Source organism: Plectropomus leopardus, chromosome 22 (assembly GCF_008729295.1).
Source record: "Plectropomus leopardus isolate mb chromosome 22, YSFRI_Pleo_2.0, whole genome shotgun sequence".
Classification (NCBI taxonomy): domain Eukaryota; kingdom Metazoa; phylum Chordata; class Actinopteri; order Perciformes; family Serranidae; genus Plectropomus; species Plectropomus leopardus.
The window spans coordinates 11,801,454-11,815,554 of NC_056484.1; the positions used below are offsets into that span (position 1 = coordinate 11,801,454).

Below are 14,101 nucleotides of genomic sequence, written 5' to 3' on the forward strand. Positions count from 1 at the left end.
GCATCATTAGTTTGGACAACAGTAAATTTGTACCACATGATTCTGCTGTCTATAAACTATAAATTGTGATTATTGCAGAACTCTCCGTGGAACCAGATTGTGATAACAAACAGTTAAACATCCTCTCAGTCTCCGTCTCTCTCTCTCTTGGTGGGGGGGCTGACTGATGACAGACCTGAGGCGTCCTTGGCGGTCTGTGGTTCTGCTCTGGAAGGCCAGCGTTTAACACCCACCGCCAGCACCACGTCGTCTTAATCTCCGACTCCTGCATGATAAAGACTCACTGACGCACTTGTGTGAATGTAGCAGCACACATTAAGGTGTTTTTTTTTATTGTTTACATATGTGCAAAACATTGCTTCATTCAAAGCTGGAATAACTGAATAGGCAGGGCTGCAAAATACTCGTACACAAAAGGTAAGCAAAAATAACGGAATCTGTTTATATACAATTTACAAAATATAATAAACTTTATATAAAAAATGTATATACTCATCTATATTATTTAACTGAAGCTGTGTCCTTAAAGGACAGCTGCTAATATGCTCCTTTTTACTTTCCTCTAGGAACATCAAATCGTCCTTTACATTCACTCGTTGCACATTTTAGGAGTCCTTTATTGCAAAAGTGTCCGTTCAGTGAGGTAGAAATTTTTTTTTTTTTTTGGTCATCCTCTTCGTGAAAACAAGAGTCACTCAGCTAAGTGCTCGTCCTGCGCTGTGGGATGGGATCAGTCCTGCTGCTGTCAAACGGCTGTTCGTACACGCTGTTGCTCTGCTCTGATGAGGAGTCCCTGGAGAGACCGTTCTCCTCGACGTCTGAATCTGCGTCTGGTGCGGCATACGGATTCTCATGCAGAGTTATTCCATTATGCGTCACAGAGGGCGGGCCAAAGCCTGCGTACAGGTCCTTGTGAGGCCTCCAGGGAGCTTTCCCAAATGTTCCTGAGTAAGAAGAAGAAGTCAGACCAACGTACAGACAAATCCAGAAAAGTTTGGAAAACTCACTGAATTAAAAACCTACCCATGAAGGTGTTCGAGGGGGGAAGACATTCATGAGTTCTCCCGTAGTCACTGGCTTCTACTTCCTCTATGGATGAGCGGCGGTCGTTCTGCTGGTGAGAGGGGCCGTGAGGGAGACTAGCGTTGGGGAGCTGCATCAGGACAGAAGAGGAGCAGAGGTCAAAATGCTCGGACAGGAAGTAGTCCCTCATTTTAGAGCTGCTCAGGCTGCCGCTGTAGGAGTCGATGCAGACCGGCCTTTGGTCGATGGAACAGCCTGAAGGTAAAAAAAAAAGGAGGAAATGATTAGTTCCTTTAAAAAAAGAGAAATAATAGAGATAATGAGTGTACTTTAGGAAGTATTAGACAAAATGTTTTTGCATCAATGACAATGTAAAGCGAGTTTTATACTTCTGCTTGAGTTAATGCCGTACCTGCGTTGTAGCCTGACGTGCACCTCCCCAGCAATGTAACTACATGTTGCAGTGACGCAGACCTCGTGTTTATTTTTGTAAAACGAAAACCATTTCCCATTCATGGAAATGAAGCTTTAATTGACTTTAATTTCACAGATAAGAAACTATGAATTGTGAAGACAATAAAGCCCCCACTGTAAAGCATTTTAAGGCTTGTGTGTGACAGGGTTTATGAGGAAAAAGGTAACGCCTGCACACTTACTCCATGTGTATTAAACGCACAACATTGTGATCCTGCTTGGATCTTTGTCAGGTCAGATCTTTGAAAAGATGAACCATCACTCAAATATAAATGCTCTCGATGGCGTAAGCTGCAGCTCAAAGTCTACGTGCAACTATAAATCAGCCGTAACACTGTTGTTTCGGGATAATCAAGAGAACATTTTCTATTTGATGGAAAATGTGTACATACCTGTGAAGACTTCGGACGGGTCAGCGGAGTACATGTTGTCTCGGCGAAGCAGCGAGCTGATTGGACCTTGGTAGTGGCAGAGGAGAGGATCGATGGCTGCCTCCATGTCTGCTTCACTTCCTGTATCCAGCTGACAAAAACCTGTGCGGGTGAAGGAACAGTGTCATGTAAGAGAAATGTAGTGCTGCAGAGGGATTTTAGGATAAAGAAAGGGCCGTGCGTTTTACCGTTCATGTCTTTCGGTTGCAGGTAGAAGCCGCTAATTGATGACGCCATGTACTGATGGCTGCTGCCGCTCTCTGACGGGATGTAGCCGTCCTGTCGGTCAGCGAGCGTGCCCTGGGAGGACAGGTAGCTGGGGATGTCGGCAGGCAGGTTGGTCTCGTCTGCAGCACAAAGACGTAAAGTTATGTCATACATTTTCTTTGCTCCTGTTAACAGATTGAGTGACACTTGCATGATTCAGGGAACCTTTTGAACGCACCTGTGTTAGTGACGCTGCAGTCCTCATTGCGCCGCCGTGTGTGGTAGATGATGACCACCCAAACCAGTGACGTCCCCACCACACAGCACACCACAGCTATGATGACGATCCCCACTGTGGTCCACCCATCGTCGTCTGATCCTGCCCCGCCCACGATGCCGATTCCCACGCCGCCCTGCACTCCGGAGTCGCAGTTGGGATTTGGTATGACCGCCAGCCGCACGTTACCCCTCTCCGTGCCTAGCGCGTTGGACATCTCGCAAGTGTACTTCCCAGCGTCAGCCTCTGCAGCATCAACGATGATGAGGAGCTGGTTGGCAGCTGCGAAGAAGTGGCGCTCAGTAACTATCAGCGGGCTGTCGTCTTTGGTCCAGTTTAGCCTCGGGGGAGGGCTGCCGCCAGCAATGCACTGGAGGACAGCGGTTTCGCCCTTGGCCACAGTGCGATCCATGAGGGGCCGCAGGAAGGACGGTGTTTCTGAAAGACAAACCAAAGACGTAAAATAAGTCGGTGTGATACAATACTCGAATGATTCATTGATGTCTAGTTGATCTGTTTCCGCTATTTCTCACCTAGAACAGTCAGCGTAGCATTCGCAGAAATAGCTCCAGCTGTGTTCTGAGCTGTGCAGCTATAAACACCAATGTCCTCGGTCTTGACGTCCACAATGAAAAACACATCGTCCTCCGGCATGACGTGCATACGCCGTTCCCGGGCAGCAGGGAAGTCAGTGCCACCGTCTTTCTGCCAGGCAATCTGAGGAGAAGGGTGACCAACAGCGGCACATTCCAGCCGCGCTGTTGCTCCAGCACGGATACTCAGGTCCATTGGCATCTTGGTGAAGGAAGGGAGCACTGGAAATGAGAAAAAAGACATTTAATTAGACTTTGACAGACATTTTCCGGGCCTTATAGTTTGAGCCAATGCCAAACTGTTGGCCTGAAAGACGTGTTATCTTTTATACCATTTAAAAAAAACCCCACATACAATAGAAGTAATTCCCGCCAGAAATTTAGAGACAACTGGTCCCTCTTTATAGAATTCGCTTTCACTGTCTTCTTCATAAATGCTACAGCAAATCTCGTCCCTCCTTTCATTTTGTGATTCGAATTTGTGGTTTTGTGGTTCTTTGTTTTCATGTAATTTATCATATACTTTTATTTATTTTTTAATACTTTGTATTCTGTTTCATTTAATTAATTCATTAATTTCATTTATTTATTTTAACTATTTTTCTTGACATATTTATTTAGTTGTTTCCAGGGTGGGTGGTATATATGAGTTCGAATGTTTGTGTGTATATTGACTAAAAAAAACAATAAATAAAGTTTGAAGAAAAAATGTGTTTTTTCCCATCCCAAACTTACTGTTAACAGTGAGTCTGGCCTTGGTGGAGTAGGATGAGCCAAAGTGGTTGGAGATGACACATTGGTACTTTCCTTCGCTGGAGAACTCCACATTACGCAGCTGCAGGGTGGTTGTATACTCTGTCACCTCCGTCTCGCCTCCCGCACCTCCCTGCACCCGCAAGTGGGCCTGGTTGTGGATCTCTGCGTCGTTGAGGACCTCATTGTCTTTCTTCCAGGCGAAGGTCATGGGCGAGTCGCTGGAGCTGGCCGCCGAGCAGACAAACGTCACGTTGGTGCCCTTGAGGGCCGACTGGGTCTCAGGCTGCACGGTGATCTGAGGCTTTGGAAAGTCATCTGGGAAGAAAATGAAAAAGGAGAATTTAAAATTTTTGTATTAAAGTTTCTTTGTGTTCAGTCTTGGAATTGACTATTTATAGATATTTGGTGCATTTTTTTTTGGCATTTTGTTCTCAAAGGGGAAAAACTAAGAATTGACAGTAGCCAGAAAGCTGAAAACTTAGTACATTTCCATAATGTTCTCTTCATGAGACTCATTAGCTTGTTAAGAAGTCGGGGAGGAAAATACTGAACAATCTCTGTCAGCTCGTAAATGGAAAACCTGTGTGTGTGCGTGTGTCTGAGGGTGTTTTACCAAGCGAATGCATCACTTACCACACACAAACTCCTCCTGGCTGACGGCGAACACGCTCCTTCCCTTCAGCATCTGCGGGTGGGCGCAGCTGGCATTGACGCAGGGCAGGAAGGTTTGTTCTGCCACCCAGACGGGAAGCCACTTCAGCTGGCAGTCGCACAGCAGGCTGGAGGTGTTCAGGCGGCTGCCAGGAGGAGAAGATACCACAAGAACTTCATCCACAAGGCAATAATATAACTTTATATGGTTGATTTAAGCAAATTTAGGTCTTGAGTAGTTTATTAAGCTAAAACTCCAATGTTAGTGGAAGGTTTGATCGTTACAAAATAAAGTCTTTATCGTCCTACCTTTTAAAGATATAATATGCAACTTTGCCGCATCAAAATATCTTAAACCAAATACACCAATGTCATATTTTTTTCAATGTTTAAGTCAATAGGAAACTGTAATTTTAAATCAAGGACATGATCCATGTCATTTGATTGCATTCGCCTATCAGTCATGTCATATCTTCTTCGCTGTCTGCAAAAAACTATCATAAATTAACTTTTTATCCAGTTTCTAGTCACATTTGTATGATACAGTTCTTAACTACATGTTTCGACTGGATGAAAGATTTCAGTCATCAGATGTCTGGATCTTAAGTTATCAGAGAAACAAACTGAGCAAATGTCAGCGAAAGCTTTGCTCCAGTCCCTGCTGTGCCAAACAGCCTTTGAGAAACACTGAATTTTAATGTTAAACTGCTTTACTCTGTGTTTTTACTGGTTTTATTCACCAGGGTTGGTTGGTTTTGGAGAGTTAGAGACCTCTGTGGATGATTCTGCTCCCAGTAAAAACATCCTAAACGTCTGGATCTTAAGTTATCAGAGAAAAAAGCACTAACAGACCCACCGAGATTAGCCAAATAGCATGGGCGAAACACTGATTTTTAATGTGAAAACTATTATATTCAATGTTTTGACTGGTTTAAATCACCAGTTAAGTTTCTTTGGAGAGGAAGAGAACGGCACATAATATAGCTCCCAGAGAAAACCTCCTGAATGTCGGGATAAAAAAAGGGGGTGCACACATTAACAGGTAGACAGGCCATTCAGTGTTTTTATCTGTTTTCACGATAAACACTGAAGGAATTTTAAACAGGAGAAGAGTCCACTAAATCCCCTTAAATCTTACATTATATTCGTGTAAGTTATCAGAGAAACAAATGTTACAGAAACAAACAGCAGTGAAGAATCCCCTTTTTTTAACATGACACAGCTTAATTCTTTGTTTTTACCACTTTAAATCACTTTTAGTTCCTCACAAAAACCTCCTTAAAAAATAATCATGGAGGAAATCCTCATTGGGAGAAACTGTTTTGATTGAGGATCACAGCAGCAGAAACTTAAATACTGTTCATTTAATGTTGCTTTGCTTACTGATGGGAGTACTTAACAGACCACTAATTGAATTATGTGAGAAATTTGTCTAACAAACAATCCATTAAGTCGCAATAATTTTGCAAAACTTTAAACCTTTTTTTGCATAGTTTTTTACTAGAGACTATCCTTTAGTGGAAGGAGAAAACGTAACCTGTGAACCCCTTATTAACACTGAGGCAAGCGCTGTTTGCTGCTGACTTTCCCAGCAGACCATAATGAGTTTCACCTGGTGCTCTGTCCCACATCAACACTGAAACACTAACTGAGGCTGTCCTGAAACATGGTCATACTTACAGCTCCTGCATGTTCTTCATCTGAGAGAAGGCATTCGCCTGGATGGACATGATGGCGTTGTTGCTCAAATCTCTGTGGAGAGAAAAGAGAAAAAGGAATTAGTACTGGTAAGATCCTCACGGAAAGACGGCAGCTTTTTCTGCCAGCATCAGCCGTACAGAGTCAAGGCTACAAAAAACTTCAATCGAATTGGAAAAAAAAAGGTCTGGGCTCCAGAACAATAAAATTTTGGGCAGCAGTTTGCTGTGTTAATCAAGAGAGGCCCAACTCTGGGCTGCTTTGAGCTCTGGCAACGGCTGGGAAAAAACTCTAATTAGAATCAAATGCAGCTGTTGTACACTCACACACACACTCACACACACTCCCTGCACTTGCCTTGGTGATCGATATAGTCTGGCACACACGTAAAGACACTAATGGCGGAGATTTTTCTTGATTCCACATCAAAGTGGAGGAATGGGAGAAGACAGTTTGGGTGTACGGCTGTAACAAACAGCCTCTGTGTCTCAGTGTGATTCACCCTGCTTAGTTTACAGCTCGGACTTTTGGAAACAATCAGTGAAACACGAGGACGACTCACAGGTGTTGCAGCGCATCTAGGCCAGAGAATGACTTCTTGGTCACCGAGCGGATCTGGTTCCCCTGCAGAAATCTGGGAAAAACGACAAAGATCTAATCAGTTTCAAACCTCACTTTACTTGTTCGAGTTTCTGTAAAGTCACATAGTCCAGGGCGAAACATCGTGTTACGCCGATCACAAACTCACAGTTTCTTCAGCTTGTCCAAAGCAGAGAATGGTCCATTCATGTCTTCAATGGTCCAGGAGATCTCATTATTTTGTAGATCCCTTTCCGAAGAAACAAAGACAGACCACATTGTAAAAAATCCACACCCAGCAAACAACTGCACTTGCGATGTTAATAAAACTTTATGTGGCATTACATTTCGTGTGAGGGGGAAAATGTTTGCGACTTTAAAATTATATTCAAAGCGGCTCCATGCCTGACAGGAAGTTCCTTCCTGGCCTTTGCGGCACTTTTAAAAGTCTGCAATGGCTTTTCTGTGTTGTGTAGAAAAAGACGTTTTACAAGGGAATGCTGCAGTATAACATGTGTGCTGCATTTTGAACTTCATTCGAGGGGATAAATATACTCTGCATGCAATTCAAATATGTATGAGTTAGCCACAAAGAAAGTGTTACTACAGATCCTCTTTTCACCATTAAATATATAATGTATCTCAGATAGTTAACACATTCTGTGGGTTCTTTTGTGAAAAAGAGTTGAATGTTGTTTTTTTAGAAAACAGCCTCTTTTGGCAAATTCTAATCACGAAAACCAGCAGAACTCAAGCTGTAACAAAGTCAGGGGATATCATGTGAACGGCTGTGTGTGCATTTTCAAAAGATATTATATAAACTGTTTTATTACGATACATTATATCGTGATGTAATTTTTTCAGACTGTTCTAGCTGTTCTGTTATTTGCGTTTACACACCTGTTATATTCATTTTAATGGTGATTATTTATCTGAAAATACAGTGTGTACATTTTGTCAAAGCACAAATAGTCAACCCTACAATACTGCTGCAATATAAATATCAAGGTATTTTGTCAGAAATATCATGGTATTTGATTTTTTTTTGCATATCGCCCAGCTAACTGCCTCATATGACAGACTGTATGTATAAATATGTAGTAAAAACTCATTTCTATGAAAGAACGTGTTTGTTTAGTAACTGTTTTAATCTAGTGTTGCGTAAATCTCCACCATCTTTGCTACATTATAATGGGCTTTTTTTATTTTGAAATTTTTTTTGTACTAAATTTAAACTTAAAACAGCTGGTACAACCTTGTTCCCACCACTGAGGGTGCAGGAATTAGCTCCTGCCTTTACTCTAATGGGTTTCTTTGTAACAATCCTTGGACGTCAGGGCAAAGCAGAGCAACTCTACAACAAAAGCTTTTTTATTTTAAGGGAATGACCCCAAACCGAAACTTCTTCTGCTATCAAATTCAAACTGTGACCGCTAAAAAAATGTGGACACATTATACCTGCTATCCACAAGATTAAAAATACACCCAACAACTAAACACACCGCATTTGAGTACTAAAAGCCCTGATTTTCCCAGAGAAATAGCCTCCTTTGATCCCTCAGCTGCTCTAATGCTTTCAAACAGTTATTTTCCTCCTCGACATGCCTGGTTATGGCTGATTGAGATTGAGGAAGGGTGTTTGTGTGCGTGGGTGTGTGTTTGGGAGGGGGCGGCAGAATTGAAGCCCTGAAGCAACCCATGTCCACCTAGCTGCACACCTGCCCTACGGTGACCTCAGCAGCACAGCTCACATTTGGTTCCAGTTAAAAGTTCCCAACCAGGGGAAATGTTACGGAGTCTCTCTGTGGGAAAGGGGGGGGGGGTGGGGGTGGGTGAGGGGGGGTCAGGCGGAGGAAGGGGAGAGATGGGGGAGCTGTTGAGGTCGGGGTTGTGCCTCTTGGAGGTTTTTTTATGTGTGCGGAGAGACCTCAACACAGTAATCTATTTCACATACCCAAAACAAATCAGGCAGCATATTTCCACTCAGGCAGAGGATTGATGGTGGAGGGGGGTTTAAAGAGGGTGGGACAGGCAACAGGGCAGCATGTCAACTACTCACTGCTTTTAAGGACTTGTATTTAATTTTAATGTTATTATTAGCTGGAATACTGACTCACACAGAGTATGTAGGACTAGTTTGACATTATCGGAGTAGTGTTTATTAGCTTTCTTTGACAAAAGTTAGATGAGAAGATTGATAGCACTCTCGTGGCTGTACATTAATTATGGAGCTAAACTTGTGACAGGATCAAGCGGCAACCTTCGGGCTAAAACATGACGCCAACACAAATGTGCCAGAAACTGCAGTTCCTCATATGACCACTTGAAGCTGGCTCCAAAAGCGAGTCAATCCCCGTAGACCTCAATGTTAAAACGCCTGAAATTATAGCTGAAATAAACCTGTTTACAGCCTGGTAAAAAAAACATTTTTTTCCATAGCTGTCGCTATTTTCAGGTTATAAAAGTTTTGGTTGACTAAATAAAATCTTGTTCAATCTTTGGTTGCACTTAAAGACACTCTAAGGCAGTGATTATCAGTGATTCACACTGAATTTTTTTGTTACTTTAAATGTAAATAAGATGCCAGAGTGCATAAAAAAAGCACCAAAGTAGAGCTTGTCCATAAAATTTTTTTTTTTAGATAAATAAGGCTGGTGAGTATCTGCCAACCCCTCTGACAGAGGTCTGGGCTAATTTTTTAAGCTTTAATTATTAATGTTTGTTTACTAACTGGCCCCTGGCCTTGTGTCAAGTGACCCCCGGGTAAAGCAAATTAAGTAACCCTGCTCTAAGGCGTTGGACGTTCAGTGTTTCTAGTAAGTTCGTATTGCTTTAATGGTTTTTAGACGTTTTTCATGACCAAAAATTAGCATTAGCATTACAACAGTCAACCATAGCTGTAAATGTGCTATGCCAACCAGGCTAGTAGCTATTGATAGGGTTAGCTTTACACTCTTGTCCAAATACGGTCACTCCTGGGTGGAAAAATCCATAATGGTGAAATGCCACAATGGGGGCTTTTAAATAGGAGTCCATAAACCAGTGAGTGATGTAACAGTGGCTGTGTCCATTATTACATACAGTCTATGGAGAGGATTAGCTCAGCACAGAAGCAGCAAACTAACTGCTGGGCCTAGATCTGCAAAAGAGTTTAAATAATTATCAGCCTAACAGCGACTCTAAAGCTCATTAATATTAATCAATATAATTTGTTTTCTGGAGGTTTAAGAGGAAATTTAAAGCTGTGACTACATTCTGTATGTTTGATCTCCTACTGATTGGACCCAACAGATCAGATTCACAAATGAAGAGGGAAAAAACCTTCCTATGGTGTTGAGCATAAAACGTTAGAATTCAACTCACAGCATCTTCAGGTTGGAGAGGCCACGAAAAGCTCCGTCTGCAATGAAGCTCACGCGGTTGTTTCCGATGTGGAGCTCATCCAGCAGGCTGAGGCCTACGAAGCTGGATTCCTCCAGTCTGGACAGATGGTTGGACGAGAGGTTTCTGTAGGACAGACAACAAAAACATGAGAATAGTCAATAACTGCATTACCAACAATCAAAGACAATATTTTATTTTATGATAACTTTTGTTTTTTTACGGATCGAATTTTACAACCAAGCAAAACTTCAAAGAAGCCCGTTTTTAAGTAAACTCAGATGAGAACAAATCAGATAGCTTTGGCACGCTCCCAGCCGACAGGCGGCATGTTTACGTTCAGCTTCATGTGATAAGAGCGGCCGAAATGGGGAAAAGAACAACAACCTATCTGTGAAAAAACACTCCAGACGCTGCAAACACTGAACTGACCACTGCTGTAAACAACAGCCACAATAAAGGAAATTCAATCTGCTTCCAGGAATGTGTGTTGATGGCGGGGCAATCTCTTTTAAGTTTGTGGTTAAGGTCGTGTTTGACAAGGAAAAAACGGCAACTAATAATGGAATTTCCAATGGGAAAAACGAGTGGGACTTCCGGAGGCCGATGTTGTGGCTCGAGTGGCAGCAGAAAAGAGAAGAGGCAAAGGGGTGTGTAATATGTTGGCAGTGCTTTAATGGTGGCACTCACTGGCAGAGCATAAGAGACGCTGCTTTGTCTCTGTGTGTCTGTGTGTGTGTGAATTGGCGACAGGAGGAACTGGAGTGTGAGGAAGGGCAGGCGCGAGTGCCAGAGGGGAGGAGAGGGCGACACAGAGAAGTGTTAGGAGTTCAGAATGTGAATGGAAAGTGAGGAGGGAATAACGAGAGGGAGGGGAGAAAAGAGAAAGAGGGTGCAGAGGGAGGGGAAAAAGGGAGGGAAGAAAAAATAAAAAAAGGTGGACTCACAGCTCGCTGAGTTTCTGGCAGAACTCCCAGGCGTCAGGTCGGATCCTGCTGATGGCGTTGTGGCCGAGGTGGAGCTGCTGCAGAGTCAGCAGGCCGTACAGCCAGCCCTTACTCACCTCCGTCAGGTTGTTGTAGTCCAGCTGCCTGCAGGCCCACACACACACACACACACACACAAACACACAAATAATGAGACTTTGTACTAAATCATGTACAAAGAACTGAACCTGCTGCACATTTTTAGTCAATTTGCTTACAGGACTTCCATGTTGCTGAGGCCCCAGAAGGCCCCGTCCATCAGGCGGCTGAGGCCGTTTCTCTGCATCTTCAAGGAGCGGAGAGCGTGCAAACCGTGGAACGTCAGACCCTCCACCCTGCGAACCCGGTTCCTGCTTAGCTCCCTGAAACGCACAGAGAGCAGTAAGGGTCAGAGCACAAGCAAGAAAAATCTGCGACGTGACAGAAGCTGCTCCTAAAATGCACAAACACCTTGCCAATATAACAGCAGATAAGATCTTCACAATGATTTACTGGAATACAGATACACAGTGCGAGGTAGACTATTAGGGAGTTTAACTGTCAGCCAATCAGAAACAGCAGTGCCATGGAAGAGAGAGACATCCTGCACAGTTTGTAAATTGTTCAGTATAAACAAATGCCCTTTAATTTTTTGTTTACTCTGCACAAGACAAACAAATTAAAAGTATGTCCTCAACTTTGCAAGAGAAAGGCCTCAAACCTAGTGCAAGATTTGTACAGAGAAGCAAATTCTGTTTTATTTTGAAGAATGAAACTCGTCTCTCCACAACCATCGATCTCACTGTTAATAAGTTAGTGAGCAGACTTCAGACTGTTTACTTAAAGCAAAGATACACTCACAGATAACCGAGCCTCCTACCTGCCAGTCAAACAGCAATCAAACTATAAACCTTCTCTAAACAGTCCAGATCTGAGTGGAGTCCTGTGGGGATCAACAGATGTGAAGTCTGGCAGCTGTCTGCTCTGCTGTTTTAGCGGCTAACAAGTGGAGCTAGCTGCTAACATCTACAGTTGTGACCAACTAAATCCACAAATCCAAAACTCTATTATACATTACTTACTTACTGCCAAATCACGGCTCAAAACTCGCACTGACGGCTGATGCTCTGGAGTGTTTTGCAGGCTAGCGAAACATTCTGGCGCTGATTATTTACTGGGATTTACCAAAGTGTTGGTGCACTTAGCTCAAACTGCTCAGTCGGAATAAAAAAAAATAATTGCAAGCATAGATGTTCAGAGCTTCCTGCTTTTTTTTCCCCCTAAAATGTTTCAAAACAATTAAATAATTTAATTTTGTTCTCCTCTCAACTTATTTCATATTTTTTCAAGGACCAAGTTAAACATGTTTGATTTCTGTATTCCAGTACTTATATTTCTGAGTGCCAAAGTTAACATACTTAAAGCACCTGATGCATGGTCTACGCACCCTGCTAGTGTGTGTAGTCGGGGCAAAGGTCAGAAACAGTTTGAGAAAGAGTTATTCTGTGTCTGGAATGTCTGCTATGTTTATATGAGACACATCATGATAAAGACATTTCTGTAATAAATCAAAAATAACAAAGCTTACAGATGCTGGAGGTTGGGCAGCTGGAAGATCTTAGCCGGGATGGTGGAAAGGCGGTTGCGGTTGAGCCGAAGAACCTGCAGACTGCTGGACAGGTTGGTGAAGCAGCCCGTCTCAAGTGTTGAGATTCGGTTGTTGTTGAGGAACCTGAGAGCGAAATATTAAATGAAATGAGACATCAAAACTAAGCTACTACAACAGAAACATGGGGTTTGGTCCTTGCGTACTCTTCAGGAATAAATCACTTTGGACACCAACAGAACTGGTGACACTCACAGGTTCTTGAGCGGCAGCGCGGGGAAGGAGCTGGCCTTTATTTCCACGATGTTGTTGTTGCTGAGGTCGAGTGTTTCCAGAGCGAGGAAGGGCCTGAGCTGCTCCACAGAGATCCTGGTGATCCTGTTGTTTGCTCTGAAAATACAGACACCATCGCTCCAATAAATGACAAAAATACTGTGTATTTGACTGGTGGTGCACAGCAGTTTCATGTTTCCAGATATGCAAACAGTCACATCCCGCAATTAGCCTGCGGTATTAAAAAATGACAAACTCTCACGTGCTTGTAAAGCCATAACTTACCACCCAACGTGAAAACTGTCTTTTTTTTTTTTTTTTGCTGATGCTGCATGCATATTTGAAGGATGCCAACAAATTGCTCAGTATGATCAATGTCGCTGCTCTTCACACCAAGTCCAAACAACCTTTCGGTTTAGTGATGTGTGATTTTGTTTATAAGGTAATTACCAACAAGGTATTTAAAAAAGTAACCTGCCAATTACTTGGCTGATGAATACCATTCCCTCAGTGAAAGCATGCCTCGGCAGAGGCCAGCAATTTCCTGAGCTGCACGCCTCCTAAATTGCAGTGCAGGGACTGCTTAGTTATAAACAGAGCCTGTACAGTGCCCTCTTTGTGTATGAGACTCTGCAGTAGAGAGAGAGTGAAGGGGGGAGGCAGGAATTCCCTCCAATGTACCAGACTACAGACCTCGTTTTCAGCATTCATTGCGATGGTTACAGTCCCCCCTCCAGCTACACCTTGCTGACCAGAGAGCTGTTAGTTTTTCTGATTCACTTTTCCAGCAACCTTCGAAAAAGCACTGAGGATAGTTTCCTAATGTAGGTTTAATTTGGGATGCGGTGTTGTTAATATTTAATTGTTGGAAGCTGTCAGTCAACTGACCCACAGCACAGGCGGCTTCACCAGAGTGGCAGCTGTCATGAATAGAGCTGAAACTAGAGCTAGATAAATGCAATATTGTAACACTGCACTACTGACAAGCCAACTGCAGGGTATGACAATCAACCGCCACAACCGTTATGTTCGTATTTTAACTTTTTTACATGAGAGGGATACATATTTACACTATGCTTCAAATGCCAGTAGTGTAAAAAAGTTTTGCATGTCTATTCCAGCATGTTCTCATCCAAACTCATCAAATACCGCAGCTTTGACAGTGGATGCGTACATGTAAATTTGAC

General features: G+C 43.0%; 1 protein-coding gene across 1 annotated transcript in view; it reads right to left on the reverse strand.

The window, feature by feature from the left end:
- Positions 1 to 451: 451 nt before the first annotated feature.
- The window catches only part of lrig3 (leucine-rich repeats and immunoglobulin-like domains 3), a 28,771-nt gene continuing 15,121 nt past the window's right edge, over positions 452 to 14,101 (reverse strand). The window contains exons 4-19 of the mRNA XM_042511542.1: positions 12,897 to 13,031; positions 12,624 to 12,767; positions 11,275 to 11,418; positions 11,018 to 11,161; positions 10,053 to 10,196; positions 6,859 to 6,939; positions 6,673 to 6,744; positions 6,093 to 6,164; positions 4,395 to 4,558; positions 3,741 to 4,076; positions 2,946 to 3,227; positions 2,374 to 2,850; positions 2,117 to 2,275; positions 1,890 to 2,030; positions 1,024 to 1,278; positions 452 to 944 (exon numbers count right to left, since the gene is read on the reverse strand). Of these exons, the coding sequence (XP_042367476.1) occupies positions 700 to 944; positions 1,024 to 1,278; positions 1,890 to 2,030; positions 2,117 to 2,275; positions 2,374 to 2,850; positions 2,946 to 3,227; positions 3,741 to 4,076; positions 4,395 to 4,558; positions 6,093 to 6,164; positions 6,673 to 6,744; positions 6,859 to 6,939; positions 10,053 to 10,196; positions 11,018 to 11,161; positions 11,275 to 11,418; positions 12,624 to 12,767; positions 12,897 to 13,031 (2,995 nt within the window). The 3' untranslated portion in view covers positions 452 to 699. The remainder of the gene's footprint in view (positions 945 to 1,023; positions 1,279 to 1,889; positions 2,031 to 2,116; positions 2,276 to 2,373; positions 2,851 to 2,945; positions 3,228 to 3,740; positions 4,077 to 4,394; positions 4,559 to 6,092; positions 6,165 to 6,672; positions 6,745 to 6,858; positions 6,940 to 10,052; positions 10,197 to 11,017; positions 11,162 to 11,274; positions 11,419 to 12,623; positions 12,768 to 12,896; positions 13,032 to 14,101) is intronic.